Source organism: Psittacula echo (genome assembly GCF_963264785.1).
Source record: "Psittacula echo genome assembly, chromosome: 5".
Taxonomy (NCBI): domain Eukaryota; kingdom Metazoa; phylum Chordata; class Aves; order Psittaciformes; family Psittacidae; genus Psittacula; species Psittacula echo.
The window spans coordinates 85,780,143-85,800,422 of NC_137739.1; the positions used below are offsets into that span (position 1 = coordinate 85,780,143).

General features: G+C 46.9%; 1 protein-coding gene across 1 annotated transcript; it reads right to left on the reverse strand.

Moving 5' to 3' along the window:
* Positions 1 to 526: 526 nt before the first annotated feature.
* On the reverse strand, positions 527 to 19,508 carry CD82 (CD82 molecule; the record flags this gene model as incomplete). Its single annotated transcript, XM_080618727.1, has 8 exons — positions 527 to 614; positions 1,140 to 1,223; positions 1,459 to 1,650; positions 4,601 to 4,708; positions 9,521 to 9,595; positions 11,029 to 11,153; positions 14,492 to 14,564; positions 19,446 to 19,508. 8 exons carry the CDS (start codon positions 19,506 to 19,508, stop codon positions 537 to 539), a joined length of 798 nt encoding a protein of 265 aa, XP_080474853.1. The 3' UTR covers positions 527 to 536.
* Between the last annotated feature and the right edge of the window lie 772 nt (positions 19,509 to 20,280).

Below are 20,280 nucleotides of genomic sequence, written 5' to 3' on the forward strand. Positions count from 1 at the left end.
GGTTAACTGCAAGGGAGGAGAAGGCCTATAAAGCACAAGTAGTTACCACCACATGTCACTGAAGTAGGTGAAGCTACCAAAGCACTGGAATCTCAACAGCAATCCTGGCTCAAGAGACAAAGAGATGGGACTTCTGAGGGTAGGGGGGAAGATGTGTGGAAAGAGAACAAGATTGGAGAGGAGTTGTTGTGTATTAGGCCCAGTGGGCTGTAGAATGGGGATATGAGTAGTATTGTTTAACACGGAGCAGGCAGAAAAAGCATTGTCCCTTCAGGTTAATCCGTGTCTCATGTGATAGGAGACAGTTAAGTTCTGCTTCTTGAAGTAAAAATAATCCAGAGGCAGGATGCAGGTGGCCCAAGGGCCCTATTGCCGGAAGATCAGGCTGTATTGCAGCTCTAACAGTTCTTAGCAGAGTGGTATTAGAAATGGGATGTCACAGGAGTAATGGTCAATGGTTGGACAGTCTGGGTATGAGGCAGGAATGTTCTGTTTGCTCCTTTCTCTGCAGGGCTGTAGCTCTGGTTTCAGCCTACTCAAGACTTTGGCACTTTGGTGTAGTCTTCACTGTGTATGTTCTTGCAAAGCGAGATGGACAGGATCATCCCCAGCAGCTGGAATAAGTAATAAAGAATGGAAACAAAATCAGCACCCAAACAGATAATAAAGTGGGAAGAAAGGGTGATAAAGGGGAGCAGAACACAGTGGTCTCCTTCTAATGACACCACAAAGGTGAACAGTTAGTCCTCGATGCAAGAAATACACAATAACCAGGACACCAATAATATTTTGCTGCAAAAAGATGTGCCTTCATCTGGAATCTGTTATGAGCTATTTAAGGCAACAAGTGGGATCTCACTAGTAGGATGTTGCTTGCCTTCTTCTTCCTGGTTATGCATACAGTGAATTGCCATGTGTCAGACACAGCAGCAGGAACCACAAGTAGACCACAGGGATTTGTTCAGTTTTTAATCCAATCCCTGGAAGCATCAGTTCAAAGCACTCACCCAGGCAGACACAGCCAAGAGCTAGAACTGCACTGCCATTAAATGAGGTGTCTATTACCTGAATAAACAGCTTTGCCTTTAAAAGAGTCTCCATGGTAAAATAGTACGGGTCCATGTCAGGGAGTGACTTACCTCTATAACAGCAACACCAGTGCAGACCCCAAGAATGACACCAAGGTTGTCCTTCAACCACTGTTCTACACCATCCATACATCCCTATGGAGAAAATACAGTCACAGTGGAAGGAAATATGAATAGAAGTATCTCAAGCTATCCATAACACATCTCCTTGTGGATGCAGGGATTACCTCAGTTACTTCTAAACCAAGTTTCACAGTAGCTTTAGCAGGAAAGGGCAGTATCCTTGTCTTACGCCACCAATTTCCACTGGTACTTTAAGCTATACTGACATGGGAACAACACTAAGAAGAACAAAGACATACACACTCACCTGCTGATGAACAGGCCAGTCGGCAGAGGTTGCAGTGCCATTGATGGGGACATCCAGATTACAGAAGCCAGTATCTACCTGAAAGTCCTTGGAGCTATTGGAGCAGGAGCAGGGATATGCAGTCATGCTTTGGTTGATAAGAATCTCATTGTTTTCCCAGTCCTTTGCTCCAGTCCAGCCACAGCAGGTGATCTGATAAGCAGAAAGAGAACATCATGGTCTTACACTTTGCGCTGGTAACATACTGCACGGGAAGACAAAACAGGCAGTGGAGGTAGAGGTATACAGGAGCTCTCCATGTGACAACAACAGTCATGCCATATAGTCTGCATGAATGTTAGAACATCACCCTGGTTATCAGATGATAACCTACGCACAGCGCTGTCCAGAAGACAAGGGCTTTATTTCCTCTGCTAGCAAGACAAGTTAAAGGGCCACTTCTAGCAGCCTTTAAGCTTAGTAAACTAGAATATGCACAGGTCATCCATAGAGTTCTAGCACACCAGTCATGCTAGAATATGAATCCTTCAGAAGCCTTACTGCATGAGGCGTAGATACTTGGATTCTAGCAGGCCATAGAGCTTGACATCAATCCCACACAGTGCAATCCTTCGCAGACTAAATACTAGCAAACCTCATTTTATTTCCAGGTGATAATGTCGAACAGAGGTAAAACTGAACAACAGACATTGCTGGTGGGTCAGCTGGAGGAGGGCAGCTGTCCTGTGTGATATGTTTGAGAGGCATTTTTCTGCCCCTCCAGTTCACTGTCAGCATTGGTGAGCTTTGGTGAGGGTGACACAAGGCAGGCAAGAGATTAATGTGTTGACATCACTTATAATCGAAGACATCTCAAAAGGATGGAGCCAGGAGGGAGCTGGGCCCTGCTCCCAAGGAACAAGTGATGGGACAAGAGAAAACAGCCTCAAGCTGCACCAGGGGAGGTTTAGATGGAGATGAGGAACAATTCCTTCCCCAAAGGGTGCTCAGGCATTGGAACAGGCTGCCCAGGGCAGGGCTGGAGTCAGGAAGTGACTTCAGTCCCTGGAAGTGCTCACACACTGTGTAGACAAGGCCCTGAGTGCCATGGGTTAGTGGTGGCCTTGGCAGTGCTGGAGAACAGTTGGTCTTTATGACCAGGAAGGTCATTTCCAATCTGGTTGATTCCATGATTCTGTAATTACTACTTGGTCATCTTCCACTTGCGATGCCACTTCCAGAGGTTTAAATGGCAAGACTTGATTTTTCTTTCAGTAACACACATCTTTTTATCACACACTAAGCGGTGAATCTTCACATTCTGGTTCCCAATTCAAGGTACCACTGATCTGAGCTGTGACCCCCGGGGGGACACCAGCAGCCACCGCACGATGGCGTCAACATGCCACCGAGCCCCAAGGAGGCACCACGAGTTCACACGCACATGGCTGCAGCTGGGACTGGCTGGAAGATGGGACCAGGGGAATTTTCCATCCGAAGAAACATTTACATTCCTGTACAGCCACGTGATGAAACTGGAGTTGCTGGAGGGGAAAGCACATTGGGAAGTCCAGCAACGACAGTTCTGAGAGTTGGGCTTGTTCAGCCTGGAAAAGAGAACGCTCCAGGGACCTAGTGGCAGCCTTCCAACACCTAAAAGGGGCTACAAGTAATTTGGAGAGGGGCTTTTTACAAGGGCATGGAGTGACAGGACAAAGGGAATGGCTTTAACCTGACAGAGAGGAGACTGAGATGAGCTCTTAGGCAGAAGCTCTTCCCTGTGAGGGTGCTGAGGCGCTGGCACAGGGTGCCCAGAGAAGCTGTGGCTGCCCCATCCCTTGCAGTGCTCAAGGCCAGGTTGGACACAGGGGCTTGGAGCAACCTGCTCTAGTGGAAGGGGTCCCTGCCCGTGGCAGGGGGTTGGAACTGGATAAGCTTTAAGGTCCCTTCCAACCCAAACCAGTCTGGGACTCTATGTTCCTATCTTAAGCATGGATCCTAGTGCTTGCAAGGTGGAACAGAACAGAAAATTATTAAACTTGAGGTAGAAGTTTAGGGGAAAATCCCTCTCTGCTCAGCAGGAAGAGTAATGTTTCAGTCTGACGTAAGAGACATGAGAGCGGATGTACAAACAGCTGAACACCCACACCAGAATGAGCACTTGGTTTCTAAACAAGAGTTGAAGACCCAGCCTCTAGAAGGAGCTTCCTCTGTCTCACAGAGGTTTGGACTTCTAGCTGCAAGCTGTTCTCTGAACAACCACCCCCTTTCAAATGCCGACTCCAGTGTATGAGAGGAAGTAAGCTCCTAACACTTGACTTCTCCACCTCTACAAAACCTTCGTCGTCTGTTCCCACATAAAAGAAAGGCTCAAGCATGATAGTTCACAGTAGACTTAGGCTTCTCTTGGGTTCACCAGCAACTACAGTGATAGATGCAATTATATTGATAAAACATAAATAAATCATTTCCCATCCATGGAGGAGAAACTGCAGGTCAGTGTTTTGCAGACTGAAGAAGAGACATAAGAAAAACGCTCTTACTTGTACTTACTACACATCAGTCCCATGTTGGGCATGTATTTAAGCACAAGAGCCAGCTCTCAAGCTTGTGGTTTGGCAGTCAACAGCTATGATGACTCTAGTGTGCCTGAACACTGACCTAGTTGCTCAAGTGCTGACCCTGATGCTAAAACAGAAACCATAGGCAGCTGGATGGCTCCCAAGAACACTGACACTTGCAGAACAGCCATCACAATAAGCAAGTGATATGCACCAAGCAGTAAGGCAGGAAGTGCTGCTGACTTGCCTGGCAGTAAGTATGCACTGTGGCTTTCATACAGGCTACTATTCTGGAGGCCTTGCAGACAAAGAGAAGTGTTGGGTTGCCATCTGATAAGCCAGATATATTAGGCTATGGAACCAATACTAGCTAGTTCTAATAGCCAGAATGTAGGAATGTTATGGGGTCTGACCTTGGAATAGCAAACAAGACAGCTATTTAGTCTGCAGGCACCAAACCTTACAGGCAACTTTGTAGATCAGCCACATCAATGCACTATGGTATTGACTCTTGCAATACCTGTTTCCTGTCCTCAGCGTAGTTTTAAAGGTATTTACTGACAAAGAGCATTATCTGCCTCTTGCTGACCCCCACGACTCACCTGGGTTTGCACATAGTCCCATGCATCTTGTAGGTTCCTCTCATCATCATTCAAAGGGTCGTATTTTTCAATCAGATTTTGAACTATGCGGGACAACTCTTCTTTCAGCTGGCAAGGAAAACAGGCAGAAGAGTTAGTGAATTCCTTGTAGCCTTTCTTTGCGGCTTAGGGTGTATAGATAATGTAGGTTTGGTCACTAAAAATACGCCAAAGCTAACTGCATGTTGTGGTTTGACACCAGGAGATTGCAAAAAGTAACAGATAAGGTGGTATATGCAGCCTTTCTCTTGAAGGGAGGGCAAGACAGCAGCTTTGCTATGCAATACAACAGCCAAACAACGAGTATTTCCCAGCAAGGCATTACCCAGGCACAGAACAGAGCTTCAAACCTGATGAGCAATAAGGAAACAGATCTTGGTGTGGTTATCCTGGTAAGACAGAGCCTGAAGAACTGCTGCCAGTCCCAGGCGAGACAGAGGTGAAAGCGAAGTGCAAGCAGAGGGACAACACTGCCTTAAGTACTCACGGGTAATGTTATTTCTAACCTTGCACCGCAAGGGAGACTCTGTCGCAGTATCTCAATCACTGCAGTTCTTCTCCACCATGCAGGGAAGGTCTCAATCACTGTGCTCCTGTCTGCAGCTGGGTTTTGACACACAGCTGGTGGAAACTTGCCCATTTCACAAGGCATTTATCTGCCTCTCCCCAAACTGCTACAACTGCTGCTTCTGTATCAAGACAGGAAGTACTACAACTGCCTAAATTGAGTCTTCTCCCAAAGCTCAGGTGTATCGAACCATCCCTTCACCATTCTTTATCATATTCACATCACACAATCTGAAGAGAGGTACAAGCTACCACCCAGCAGAATCCTTCACCTTCTTCCTCCCACCTCCCTCTGAAACTCTTCTCAGCCAGCCTGTACACAAGGATAGCTGCTACTACTAAGTCAGATCCAGCTCACAAGAGGTTGGAGAGAAGCATCATTAGACTGCTTCAGGGATGGGACAGAGTTACATCACCCTGAGCACCAGGATGCTCCCATCCCACATATTATATCTTTGTGTCTATGGTGCTACAGCATATTTCAGGTTAGTGGAAACAGTTTTTCCCTGTCCTGCTTCTGTTAAGCATTGCAAATGACCATGGCAAACTCAGAGACATCCAGCAAGAGGAAGCAGTGCCTGCTGTTAAAAGAAGCTTCTCTATATCAGCAACTCTTCTTCCCAGGAAACCTGCAGCTCAGGTCACTGGGATCAGCTATGTCAGGCCAGACAGATGGGAGCTGCATGATCTTTCTTCTCATGATGTCTAGCTCTTCCCCTTTTAATTACTTCGCTTCCCCTTTTCCTTCCCTGCGAACCAAGGCAACCTGACCTGGTTCTCACTAACGAGATTGGCCTTGGCTGCTGCCATAAGCCTTATCAGTTACTGAACTTCTGAGTTCCCATCCTTACACTGCTGCTCCACATGCAGCAGGGGGCAAGGGGAGCTGGCCTTGTTGCTCTACCCTGGGCCCACCTAGTCCCTTAGCTATTAAGGAGCCTAGTGTCACTTCTGCATGAATCCAGGCAGTGCCTCTGTTCTCCATCCCAGGACCCCATCAGAAGCAGAGAGACAGGGTCTGAATTAGATGTGCTCAACCACAGCTGCATAGGAAGTGGTATGCCTGCTCTTCCTCTACTCTTACACAAGAACAAGCAAGAAGTCTTCAAACAACTCTGCTTTCAAAGGGTGAGGCATTCCAGTTAAACTCAGGCTTTCTTAGGTGTTTCAGGAAGTAACTGGAGAAAGGGGGAATGTTGTGAAAACAATAGCCCAACTCTGCAGAGCACACACACAGGCAGCTTATTCACAGGCTTACCTGGCAGAGCAGCCTAAAGGGGAAACACAGGGACCTGCAGCTGGTCACTGAAAGAGCAATGAGCTAGAAAGGCATACTGAACACTTGGGCAAGCTTTCAATATCCTGCCTTCACCCATTTAAGGCCTGGCAGGACCCTGTTGTGTGGAGCATGACTGTTACCCCTGCTTTCTGCTGCTTCCCAGCTCTAGCCTGGTGTCAGAAGGCAGAACCCCAGCACCCATTGGCAGGGACATTCAAAGCCAAGGCACTAAAGCCACAGACCACTGCCAGCAGCAAGGCTGTCAGACTTCACACAGGGTTATTGAAGAGGGAGATGGACAAAGCTGAATACCAGAGGCAAGAGCACAGGTATTTGGTTCGAGTCTTGATCACAGAATGAATCATGCAGGTTTCTTCCACTGTTAGACTGCATCAGTTGTCTATCATGCCCTCTGTCTGGGACTCAAGCTACATCCTTCCTCCAGCATTCACTAGGATCTAGCCTGCACACCTAAATAAGCTCAAAAACACATGAGAGGGCTCTAATCCCCCCCAGTCACTTCAGATTCTGAAACTAATGCACAATGCCCCAGACAAGTCACTGCACACAATCACAGGGGGCCTGTTTGCTGCAAACAATAGCTACCAAGTAGGGTAATTCCCAAAAGACCACTGCTCCGCTTCACCCAAGGCATTTAGAGCCAAGCTGCAGGGGACTCTAAAGGGAGACCTTGCCCAGGGCTCTCGTGTGCATAATGGCTTGCGATCCACTTGAGGTAGGTAAGTATCAACATTCAGTTCACAAAGCACAAAGCCATTTGTGACATTACTTTTTTTGTTGTCACTAAAAAACCCCACCCCAGAGTTTCAGTTGCCAACAGATGCGGGGAAATGGGTGTTGTATCAACATCCTCCCTGTAGTACAGGGCAATTCCAGTCTGAAGGGGCATTCCTCCAGCAATGCCCATGGGGCAGGCAAAGCAGCAGCCTTCCTGTCACTCAGCCTTTTACAGTTACATTAACTCTATTTCAGCATGCTTTCATATGTAGGGGTGGGGATTTTGGCAATGAAAATGAAGAAATATTCCAACAAAAAAAAACCCATCAAGTGAATCTGTAGCAACCAAGCAGGAAAAGGGCATGTAGAGAGGAGTACAATAATAATCCTGTCTACTGCAGTGCAGTAATAAGTATCTTGATTACAAGGAGTGGAGGAGCAAGTATCACCCTGCTATATTCTGGATCCACGATCCTTTCCTCCGCTCTTGTAATTCCTTGTTTTATATCTAACCAAGCTCCTGACGTTAGAAAGAAATAAACAAAAGGAACACAATAGATATCCAAGGCCTGGATCTTGAGCAGTGTACAGTTCACTTTTCACTGTACTGGGATGACGTACATCAAGTCAAGCAGAGCGACATGCATAGCATCACTGAAGCACAGCCACTGAGCAGTGTATGGTTTCAGCCAAGACCTTCCTGAGGCAGTTTTAATTAGTGCTCTAGGCAGGGACTTCAGAGGATCTGTGAAATAGAAGGGCTCTAGAAGAGCTTTTCCATGAGTTTTGTACACTGAGCATCTGTTCAAAGCCCATCTCCCCCCATCATTCTGATGGATCCATATAAACGATGATCTCAGCCACACCAGCTCCAAGGGCTGTACAGAAACCACCACCACTCCCCCCAGCACTTTCATTCTTTCCATGGTTTGAGGTTCAAACGAAGAACTACAGCTCAAAAGCTGGAGTTTTCTAGAGCAGTGACAGCTGGAAGAGAAATACCAGCAGAGGTACGGAATTTCATGGTCTGCAATAGTCACATTTCCCCATTGCAGGGGAATGCCCGTCCCCTACACGTCCTCCTCTGCATTAGTCAGAGCTGTGTGTTGAGAATCAGCAGCTTGTTTAAAGCTCTAACTTTACACACCAGCTAGCCAATGTTTCAGTTTCTCCTGCAGCTCCAGCCAGCCCAGAGAGCAAGCTGTGTTCACATTGCCAAGGAACCCAGCCAACAACTGCTCACAAGCAACACAGCCCCTTGTACAAAACTCATAACCAGCTATACCAGGGGCAGATCTTCACCTAACTCCTCATGCATAACTTCCTCAACCACTTGCTTTGTATAATCACCTAGCAACAGGGTTGGCTTAGGAGAAGCAAGCACAGCAGTGCAGTGGTATAGATATACAGCTATGTGGCAGAGGACAGGGTTATCCACAACTGGTACAGCAACAGGCACACCAGGACAGAAGCCAGCAGGGACCCCACAGTCATAACTTGCTCTCAGTTTAGCTGTCAAACAGCTGGAGGCCTGAATGGGCACTGCCTGGCCAGAAAACCTATAGCCAAGGAAAGGCTGTTGCAATGCACTCGAGTAGCTCAAAGGTTATTCCCTTTATGCTACCAGGCCTATTGGAGCTCTGGAAGCATACACTGTGAAACTGCATTCCTGACAAAGAGATCCACTTCAAAATGTTAAACCACTTGGCTTCAAGCTCAAACTGTAGTACAGGAACTGTCAGATACTTGGGTTTGCTCTTGGGGAAAGAGGGCAGCTCTTCCAAGGAGAGCTTTAAATACAGATGCAGGAGGACTGAAAGGATGGAACAAGATGACACAAGGAGAGAGGCCAATCAAAAGCCATCACTTGGGCTAGTAACCCCTCAAGGCACCAGTGATGGCAACACAGTAGTAATCACTGCTACTACATGCCTAAACAGTAGTCTACAGCAGGATCAAGAGGAGGTGTGGTCAAAAGCCTTTCAGGAATTTCTTCTTACTGTTCCCACTACCCAAAATAAAGTCTGCATACCAAATGGAGCTTCATAATCCTCAAGTAAGTAGCACTACTGAGGCTGGCAGATACAAAACTGTACAGCAAAGCTGCTAGGCTGGGGTAGAAGAAAGGAGAATCCAGTTATTGGAACTAGCTGATCTTAAAGTCCTTTCAAACCCTAACCATGCCGTGATTCTGCACCTGCTAATGGTATAGCCCACTTTAGAACAAAGAACTTCCAGGTGTCTCCTGTGCCCCCAAGCCAAGACAAAGGAAAACATGCACAATAAGAAACACTTACAGTTTCCTTCTGGAAGTAGATGACCAGTCCAGCAGCAACCTGAGTTATGAGGATTATCATCAGGCAGGTGAAGTACTGGAAACAAAAACAGATGACCACTGTCAGCCTTTGGAAAGGTCTGTAAGTATCAGTTTTAGTAAGATTTCATACACAAGAGAAGTCACAACATCGAGCCAACACCTTTGTCAACAGAGAAGCTCTGCTATCAACAGTGCTCTCTGCAGTAAAGGGTGTAAGTACAAGCATCTACATCAGACCAGTGCACTTCAGCACTTCTCTCATCAGGCCAACAGGAAGACTTCAGAAGGGAGAGGGTTTACAAGCACCCTCTGCATGTGTCATTCTCCCTCTTCCACCTCAAACTCCATTCCCAGACCATTCTGGCCTCAATCAGTTGGATCCTGCCTACCCCAAAGCCACCAGACCAAGAAAAGTAAATTTTATGAACCCATTTATTATTATTACTAAAGTAAATTGTCTTTCAAAAATGCTATTTAATTTAAGGATCTAAATTTAAGGAATTTTAAGGAAAATTTTAAGGAATAAAAGTATTTTAAGGAAAGCTTGACATCTGAGGTTAAACAGTGGCGGCTACCACCACTACATTAGGAGATGTTCCTAATGTCAGGACACACAGTTTGGTCAAACTTGGCTTCCTCTACGTATGCACTCTGAATAAGCAGGAGTCAAGGAGCAGGCTGAAGTATGTGAAGCTAGTGTCATCCCATCCATCACAGACAGACAAAGTCCTACAGATGAATCATCTGAAGAAAGGCTCTAACATACATGACATTCCTAGTCAAGGGAAAATGGCTTTCAACTGAAAGAGGGAGATTTAGATGAGATCTCAGGAAGAAATTCTTCCCTTTGAGGGTGCTGAGGCGCTGGCACAGGGTGCCCAGAGAAGCTGTGGCTGCCCCATCCCTGGCAGTGTTCAAGGCCAGGTTGGACACAGGGGCTTGGAGCAACCTGCTCTAGTGGAAGGTGTCCCTGCCCGTGGCAGGGGCTTGGAACTGGATGAGCTTTAAGGTCCCTTCCAACCCAAACCAGTCTGGGATTCTGTGAAGTCTCTCTTGACTCCTGCACTTTCTATAGAAGCTGAAATTTGCAGCACAGGATACTGTCACTCTTCTCTCTCACTGCCCTTGTTATTTGTTCCTTACACCACTGAAAGCACAATGCAAATGGGGAAGTTGGGGATGGATGGACGATGAGATGAGGTACAAGGTCACCTCCTCAGCTGGCAATCTTCAACCCACTGTTTGCACAAAGTGTCAGTGACATCCTCTCTCATTTCACAGAGTTTTAGCTCACCATCAATAATGTCTGAGAAACCTCTGCTGCAGCCTGTTGACCGCTGGAGAATTTACTGTGTGCAAACTAAGACCTGGATCTAAGTTGACCTAGCACAGGTATCATCCCCAGGAGACCTGAGCCCCAGCTACAATACAACAGAGAGTTTGCAGGTATTAAAGGCTGGCTCCAAAACATAGCATGAATTCTCTCACCAGACCCAAGAGACATCGGATTTCATTGACTGCTCCAAGACAGCCCAGGAAGCCCATCAGCATGGTGAGAGCCCCAACACCGATGAGGATGTACGCACCAATCTTCAGGGAGGGAGACGACATCTCTGTAGGGGCCAGGAGAGGGAACAACATTAGCTACTGAATAAAAACTACATCTACCATCACCATATAGAGAACTGCCTCTATCTACTTGTAACAGTCTGTTGTCTTCTACCAAGGGACTGCAAAGAGGCATGTTGGACATGGAGACACAAAAGCTGCTTCTGGGTGTCTTCTGATGAAGAAAGACTTTCAAAGCCAACCTGCAGGTCTCCATTATCTCAGAGTCTCAGAGCCTGGGAGACTCAAGGTCACTCCAGACAAATGAGTCTTGTTTGGATAAAGTTAATGCTGACTGGATTTTTAACTTCCTCATGAATGCACTCTGAGAGGAAAATAAAGCAGGTTCTACTCCACAGCTACTGCCTATTTGCTTCAATTCCTTTTGCTATCCATTAGGGAAGTGTTTTTCCAAGTCATAAAACCCCTTTTTTTGGTTTGGCTTTTCGCTTTAATGCACTACTCCTTGTTCCAGCTATTCTGTTTTTACTTATGCACTTCCAGTCAGCACACAAACTCTATGCAGCAAGAGCTACAGCTAGTGTTGAGCATAGGTGATGTGACAAGTTACTTGACAAGTCAGTGTCAAATGGCTTGTGGCCAGGCACTCACTGCAGGCTCTTGCAGCACTTGTGCATGACCACCTGCAAATAGAGGCTATTCCAGCATCAAAACAGGTATGATGCCCAAATTAGCTGCTTTTATATATGCTCCTTCTATTGTGTCTGCAATAAATGTGCTCTTGAACACACTCAAGAGAGGTTTTCAACCAAGTTTAAGTGCCATTATTTCAGACATGCTGGTGCTGCCGATCCTCTCCCTCCAACATTTAGTCTGCAAGCAACAAAAGAAACAAGCTTTTACATTTGGGTTGGTCACAGGACTGTTTCTTGCAGGATAGGATTGGTAGGAGCAAGCACTAGAGCACGTAAGTTGAAGAGACACTCTGGCTAGAAATAGTAACCAGAAACCTCATTTATCATTAAGAGACATTCTTAAACCTGCAAACTGAGCAGTGTACGGGAATTCTGGGGTCCAGTGATTAATGAAAACAATGTTCCTAGAGCTCAGCATTTAGTTTCCTGGACAGAAGTCCCAGAAGGCAAGCTTCCTCCAAGCTCCTGAAATAGGTTAAGAGAGAGTAACTGAATCCAGACTAATGCTCTCCCACCTAACACATTCCTCCCTTTCTTTGTGATACCTGATGCAAGTCACCAGGTTCCAAACTGTTTCCTTAGAACACACTGAGCAGAAGAAAAAGATCAGTTACCAAAACCAAAAAACCAGAGCTGTTTGCCACACAGGTCACTTTGGACACATCAGCCTTGATTCATTTCCAGGCCAGGCTCTCCCTGGCTGGACACACACCACAGAAACCAGGATCCTGCTGCTCCTTCCTCACCTTGGGACTCTTGCTGGGCAGGCTAGGTGCTGATACTGCAAAGCCTTTACTGAAGTAGCAGCCTTGCAGGAGTGGCCTTCACAAGACTATACTATTCCCTCTCCCAAAATCTGCTCAGCCACCATACAAGTGTGCCAGCACCTCCAAAATGCCAGCAAGGAGTTGTTCAGTCAACTTAGGAAAGAGAAAAAGGCATTTCCAACTCAAAAACCCTTCAGAGAAGTGGCAGAGGGACCAGAGCCATTGCTCCTCTTCTCAGTACATCTCCAATACATCTTGTCCTGCAAGAGAAAGCTCTGCTGGCAGGATGATTCCTGCTCTGTTTGCTGTTGCTCCGTGTTTTCCCCTGTGCTGGGCAGGCGGCCAAGCAAGTACAACAGCTCCTCTGGCAGGGCTGGAGTGCCCTGCTGCGCCAAGCTCCCTCCCTGGTGCCTGGGTTACTAAAGCAGAGGGAAAGAGGGGCAAGGCCTGGGAAAGGAAGCAAGGGGGCAGGGAGAAACAGCTGATACTGGAAATCTCCAGGAAGGAAGCTAAATCCTTCAATGCTCCCTTAGTAGAGATTCTGGGTAAAATGGGAAGAAGCAGAGCCAAGCTGAGGGACTTCTTATTCCACAAATGATAGTAACACTCATCAGCCTGGGGAAACAGCTCTGGCTCACTGGTACTAAACATGCCTCAGACTGTGAGGAGTGCTGCAAACAGCCAGGCCCTGATAACCTCCTTTTTGGCTGCCTATATTAGAACCATGCCCCCACTTTATTAACCGACACCCTTTGTTGTTCTTCTTGCCCTTCTAGGATTGCAGGAGCAAGCCAGATGCTACAGCACAACAAACAGCAGCAATATCCGTGTGTATGGCATAAGTGGGAATGTTGTTTCCACCCAGCACCTTCCAAAGCTGGAGTGCTCAGCAGGACTTGGGGGATAAAACCCTTTACAGTGGAGCTGGGAACAGGGCAATGAATGCCATTATTGCAGTGTGCAGGCAGCCCTCCTGCAGCATCTGACACTGGTGCCAGAGTCAGCAATGCTGGAGGTGGTGGCATTGCGTAACCAGACCAACCAAGCAGAAAAGTTGTTTGATACCCCCTCTAGAACAAAGCCCAAAGGAAGCAGAGCTTGTGAAGGATGAAGCTGAGCTACTCATGTGGTGATTACACTCCTCTTCCAGCTGTACAAAGCCCAGGCTCTGCTAAGTCAGCTCAGGGTTTTTGGTTGTTGCAGAAAGCAGACCCTCTGCTAAGACTCAAGTCGCTGCTCTTGGCTGACTTAGAGGAAGGAAACAAGCTAGCACCTTGCACCTGCAGCAACACAAACCACTTCTGATGGCCAGGCTAAACCTCATGAAGCGTGTATAAATCAAGTTTTCAGAAGTCAGAGCAGTAAAGATCTTCCACCCATCCCCTCCTCAGATCTACATCCTCTCCTGCTTAGGGACAAACATACTGTCTACCTTCAATGTACATTAAGCATCAATAAAACCAGGTACTTACTTTCTTTGGCATTTAAAACTGCCAAATTAAAATAGATCATTACAGAAAGCAGTGGGAGCACAGGGGACTCAGAGAAACTACATTAAGGCATTGGACATGATGGTAATAAGAAAGCTGTTGTGGAAACACAGAGCATGCAGCGAAGATAGGATGAAATACTAGCCCTTATGTTTAACATGATGTATTTGGATTGTTGGGTGAAGAGGCAATGGTCTCAGTCTGACCCTGGTGTGGAAATCCACAAGACCAGGAGGAATGCTGTGTCTCCAGGGTTGTTCTCTTGCCCCCTTTCCCTGAGAGGGTCCCACTGTGCTATACACCATGTTACTGCTCAGGTCACAGACTGTGCACAGAAGTATTGCTGTCCCTAGATTACACCATGGTCAAGCACAGCCCTGGACTAGAGTCAATTCAGAAGGAGAAATAAGATGAAGAAAGATGGTCTTACGTAGAACTGCAATGAAACTAGTTTTGTCGGCCAGAATCCATATCCCAAAACCCAGTATCACAGCACCCAGGATCTGAAAGAGTAAGAACAAAACACATTAACTGACTCATTAGTTTAGGCAAAGAAGACGCAGCAGTCACCATTCCCCATTACTTCCAGAGCGAACACAACCATTCTTTTGCTGTTCCCATCCCATCTCCCCCATGTTATCCTCCCAGAGTAAACAGGATTAGCATGACTCCAGGAAGAGCACCTCAGCTAACTGCACAGGAGCCCCAGGTGCTGCTTGGCAGTCCTTCACACAGTACTGCAGTAGTACATGATGCTGTACTGGATAACTGTTTGAAACTGCCTGAGGAAGGGCCTCCCTGCTGCTAGAACCTTGTTGTCAGAAGCAGAAGGTAAGCACAATCCTGCTGTGAAGAACTGAGGAAGGACAAACACATCTAGCATCTGATTTTAAAGATGTTTTTGGAATACAGAAATCCCTGACCCTATGGGACCAGGCTTCAAGCCAGCTGCCAAAGGATTAGATATCTGGCAGCTGGAACCTTCCCAGGAAGGAAATCTGTCTTGTCAGCCTCTGTTTTAACAGTATATCTGCAACCCACAAATGCAATAAACCAGCAGCATTCACTTTGCATGCAGATTCCGTTGAGTGCTTTTCCCCTTCCAAAGCCAAGCTTAGGCAGTTTGGCTTGGTCACTACTTTACAGCACAATACCCCAGGCCCCCAGGCCAACACATCTTACCACCAAGAAAGTCAAGCATTATGAAACATCAGCCATGGCCTCTGCCTTGCTCACCACAGCCTTATCCAGGGCAAGGATTAACAGAGCAATATGTCCCTGTGAGGATTCAACCGATTGCAGACATTGAATTGAGAAGGCAAAAGACATACAGTTCTTCCCATATCATTTTGAAGGGGGAATAGGGGGAAAGTGGACTCTGTTTTAGCTTCTAGGTATCACCATGCCTGTAAGGTGTTTGCAGGTAGATGACCCTGACTCCCAAGTTAGGATAAGAGCACCATTACACCCATAATAAAGTAACTAAGCTGAGAAGCCTTTAGATCTACAGGTTTGATAAGGAGCTGAAACTTGCCCTGTTCAGCCAACAAGCAGCAGCAAAGGCTGGAAATCACTTGTCATGCAAAGACCTAAAACAGGCACTGAAGAAACAAGGAAAGGACAAGGAATGCAAGTGAGATGCTTCCAGAGGACGTGAACTCAAGCAGCAGCTCTTACACCAACAGGATTTCAAGATAGGATAAAGTGAAGTACTGAATATACCAACAGAGCTGAAAAGAGATTGCAATTCTATGCTTCACTAGAGAATGTTGGGATATTTGGGAGCCAAAGGAAAAGCCAAACCACCACCCGAATAAAGCTGGCAGAGAGGGTTGTATGAACACGCACTGGCTCCACATCTTGAAAGTTTATACTACGCTTCAGCTCCTCATACAAAGAAGCTTTTCTGAGCAAAGATAAAGCAACAGTTTGAAATAAGCGGCTTCCAAGCTTTCCTAGCTTGGCAGAGGACAGAACATGTAGATAGCTCTGGGGACAGGAGTAGAAAGTCACCAAGCAAGTTCCCCATCTAGGAAGATGGATGAAGACGACTGATTCAGCTGCACAAAAGATGTAGCTTTTGTATCTCAGAAAAACACAATAATAATAATAATGGTAAGATGGCAGTAACAAGATTCCCCTTGCACAGCAGCCCTCAATCCACTGATCAAACTAGAAAGGCCCCTTGCACATGCAACAGATGTGGTGCCTATATAATCCCTCTCAAGCTTGGGATTGCCAAGAACTGCTGAACTGACAGTTTTGAGGCAGCCTCACACTTCAACTATAGTCTTACTAAAATATTTGTCCCAACAAAGACACAAACCAGGCCGTGTGTGACATCTCTCTTGGCTCGCTGACCCTGAAACGTCACCTAAGTTTTGCTGTTGCTGACAAAACACAGCACAGCTGCTGAGCTGAGCTCCTGGGAAGTTCTTTGCTATGAGGTGCTCAGATTATCCGAGGCCTGTTTTCACTCTGATCTTTGCTCTAGTCCACAACTTGTGTGTTTGCCAGGAGCTGCTGTGGAAAACAGTAAAAGGGGAAGGCAGGGAGAAAATGCTGTGCTATCAACCACAGTGTATTTAACTCCTAGCAGGATAGGATCTCTCCTCAGCATCTTCAGGAGCTTGCATAGCATGGTGAGGCTGCTTCTGCCACTGGCTTGGCTTCACAACCCCCATAGAAAAAATCATGTCTGCCTTCCATAGGGATTAATTCCTCTGCTCCACTGCTTTAAACTCCCAAAGTAGGGGATGGATGTTTCCCCTCCACCCTGGGGATGCAGATTTCATCCCCTATTTCAGCAAGATCCTGTTCCACACCCGAGCCAGAAGGATGCAGCTCCCTCAAGGCAGGGCCAGCAGCTTGCCATAGCAGAGCCCAGTGAAGAAGGGCACGGAAGAGGTAAGCTGTGATGACACCTTTCTGAGGTCCCCAGCCATCCTTCCCTTCACACTCAGACTGTGTGAGGTAACATTGAGCCTGGCACAGGAAAAGGCTCTGAAACTCCAGGCTTTGTTTTAGGTAGCAGCCTTCTGTTCCGTTTACAGAAGGGTTAGAAGTAGGACAGACAGTTATATATTCTAAACAAATAGTTTCCAGAGACTGTTGAACTTGTCTTACAGAACTGTTTTCCCTTTAAGGAGAAGCATCTGCTATGGCCTGTGTCTGCTACCCAAGAAGGTAGAGATGTGTTAAGTTTTAATTAGAGAAACTAAGCTCATACTCCAAGCTTACGGGTTTGTTATCTTTTGCAGCAAGTATGCAAGCAGTCCATATAACTTTAATCAAAGCAGGTCAAACCCTTCCCTGAAGTGAGCCTTCAAGCCTGCAAAATACCACCAAGTCCCTGAACTACTTCAGCTACAGCAAGGGACCTCCTCACAGACCTCGAGCTGTGGAAGTGCTATTTCAATGACTGACTGAACTCTAAAAGAGTCCCCAGCATGTGACTAAAGGCTTAATTCATCAGCTCCAAGCAAGGCTGGAGAACACACTTCAGACAGCGAGGGCAGCACAGGATGTGATCACAGAGGCTCAGCTCAAGGTTCAGAGCAGACATGGAGCTCTATCACCAGCATTAATGTTCACCTTCGTGCATGCACTCTCTTCATCAAAACTCAGCAGGAAACCAGGATGAGGTATATAAAACCTGCCTGTGTTGGGAGCTCACAGCAACTCAACAGTGGCTGGGCTGCACAGTGGGCTTAGCAAAGAGCTTATGAAAGCAGCTTCTCCCTTTGGTCAGCACAGACCTCCTCACACCCCACCTTAAGACTCTTAACTCTACAGGCCCAGCTCAGTGCATCAGATGAGCCTTCCCCAACAGGGAGAGGGGCTGGCTGCTACACCAGAGGAGTTGGTTTGGAGCACGGTGTGCACAGAACGAAGAAGAGCTGCTTCCCATCACTTCCAATCCAGACAGGAGTGCTCAAGCCTCCCCAGGACCCACAGAGGGATTCAGTGCCTGGACCCAAGCTCAGGATAAAGGAAGATTAGACAGTGCCCAGGCACTGGGCTTCAGCAAAACCCAAACATTGCCCTAACCAGCATCTCCTGGGAAGCAGAGCTGCATTTAAGTTACACCTTTAGTTACACATTTAGTTACACATTAAGTTATACCTTAAGTTACCTTACATGTTGCTTAAAAAGTATCACCTCTTCAGAAAAAGAGATAGCCTGCATGCTAATGCATTCAGAGGAGTCCTGCACTAGTAGGAAGACAGGCCTGGACCCAGCTGGATTTTTCCTACCCTTAAAGTGAACCAAATCGTATTCCAAAAGATCTAGTGACACTTGAAAAACTTCTCCTCTCCTTTTCCTACCAAGAGCCTTCCCCATGGATGCTTTGAGCACCCCTGACTTTCAGCCCTTAGACCAGGCTAACTACTCTTAGGATGGAAGCAAGAAGTAGAGAGGAAAGAGCTAGCAGGGCAAGCCAAGGGAAACCAGATCCAGATGTGCTTCAGGCTCAAACTCATGTGCCAGCAGCACAGAGCAGCCATGCAGGAAGCAAGAGTGAAGCTCTCTGCAGGGACAGAGACCAGAAAGCAGTGCTCACCTTACCATGCTCCATTTCCCTCCTTGCATGCTCCACAAGGAATAACATCAGACAGGCCCTTTTGACAGCATGTGGAAGGCTGAAAACTTATGCTTCCCACTACACCATACCACTGCAGGAGGGCAGCACCAACAGCATTCCCATGGCACACAATATCCAAGCTTCACAAAAGGATGCATGCGAGTGGGTGTGAGGCCCTCCCAGACCCATTCTGATCCGAAGAAGAGCTTACCTTTTGTTAAGCCTTACACCTGAAAGTAACTGCACCCAATGGGCTGCTTCATTTCCCCAGGCAAACCTCCCCCAGTGTTCCCCATTTCCCAATTCTATTTCAAACAGGGGACTTGGACTAATTCATCTTGTTAAAAACCAAAACCAGCCGCTGGGACTCAAACAAAATTAGAGTTGTTCTTTGAAGCCTGTCTGGCCTATTTAGGAGGGCACTGCCATTACTTGGCAGGTTTTGTACTTTGCTGCTCAGGGGCAGCTCAGCTGCTGCTCCAGATGTGGCAGAGAAAGTAGCTACAAGTACTGTCCTTCCAGAACAGATCCACAGCTCCTGTTTTCCCTTCCCACTCCTCCCTTCCATAGGAAAGGAGCTGTGTGGACTGGAGACAGCAAGTGGGTACTGGGAGCAGAACATACCTGAGAGCCACACAGCAGCTCTGATGACCTGCAGCTTCAGGGATTCCCTCCCTCCTTCCAAAACTGACCATTTTATTTAATGAACACACTGGGCCAACATCCAGAAACAAACAGCTTTGCAGTTTGTTTTAGTACAGGCCTTTCTTTCTACTCTGCAGATGCCCATGATACTTACAAGAAAGAGGAGATTGAAGAGGAAGAGGAAGTACTTGGTGACTTTCAGGCAGCCAGACCCCATCTTCTTTCACTTACAAGACCTAAGGGGAAAGCAAACAGACAACCAGTTATATTACTGACAGGTCATCCAGGTGATTTCAGAGCAACACCCTTACCCTGTGCGGAGCTCTGGATCATCTAGTAGAGCTCAGAGCAGATACACAGAATGCATGTGCTCCATAGACTACCTGAGTTGGCTTCTCAGGGCAGCAAAACAGGACATCACCACCAGTACAAATACAAACAGCCACTGCTGCCAAGATCTCCTGGAGAGTGACAGAGGACTATAGGCAGTTACAGAAGACATGTAATCACAAATAACACTGGTAATTCCATCACCATTTATACAGACTTTGCATTAATAGTATCAACCCAAAGCATCACCTCTAACTACCACTCCCAGCAGAGAAAAGGGATGCACATGTCTGAGGAAGGAACTCACAAGGCCAGCTCCCTTCCCCAGATAATCTCACCCCCTCATGACTCCTAAGCAACTGAAGGGACAGTGAAGAGCAAGGCCAAGGGGTCAAATTGAAAGGCAGCACTAAATCAAGCTTCCTGAATGCAACTTGGCACCTGACGCTTTGACAACACATGAGGACCAGCGAGTCAACTCCACAGTTACATACAACCAATTCTGCCACAAGATCAAGACAGGCAGGATTTCAACAAGTCCCAGTTTCCAAAGCCAACCCCACAAGTTGGAGGCAGTGTGGGTCTCTACAGTTTGGAGAAGAGGAGACTGAGGGGTGACTTTATTAGTGTATATAAATATATAAAGGGGGAGTGTCATG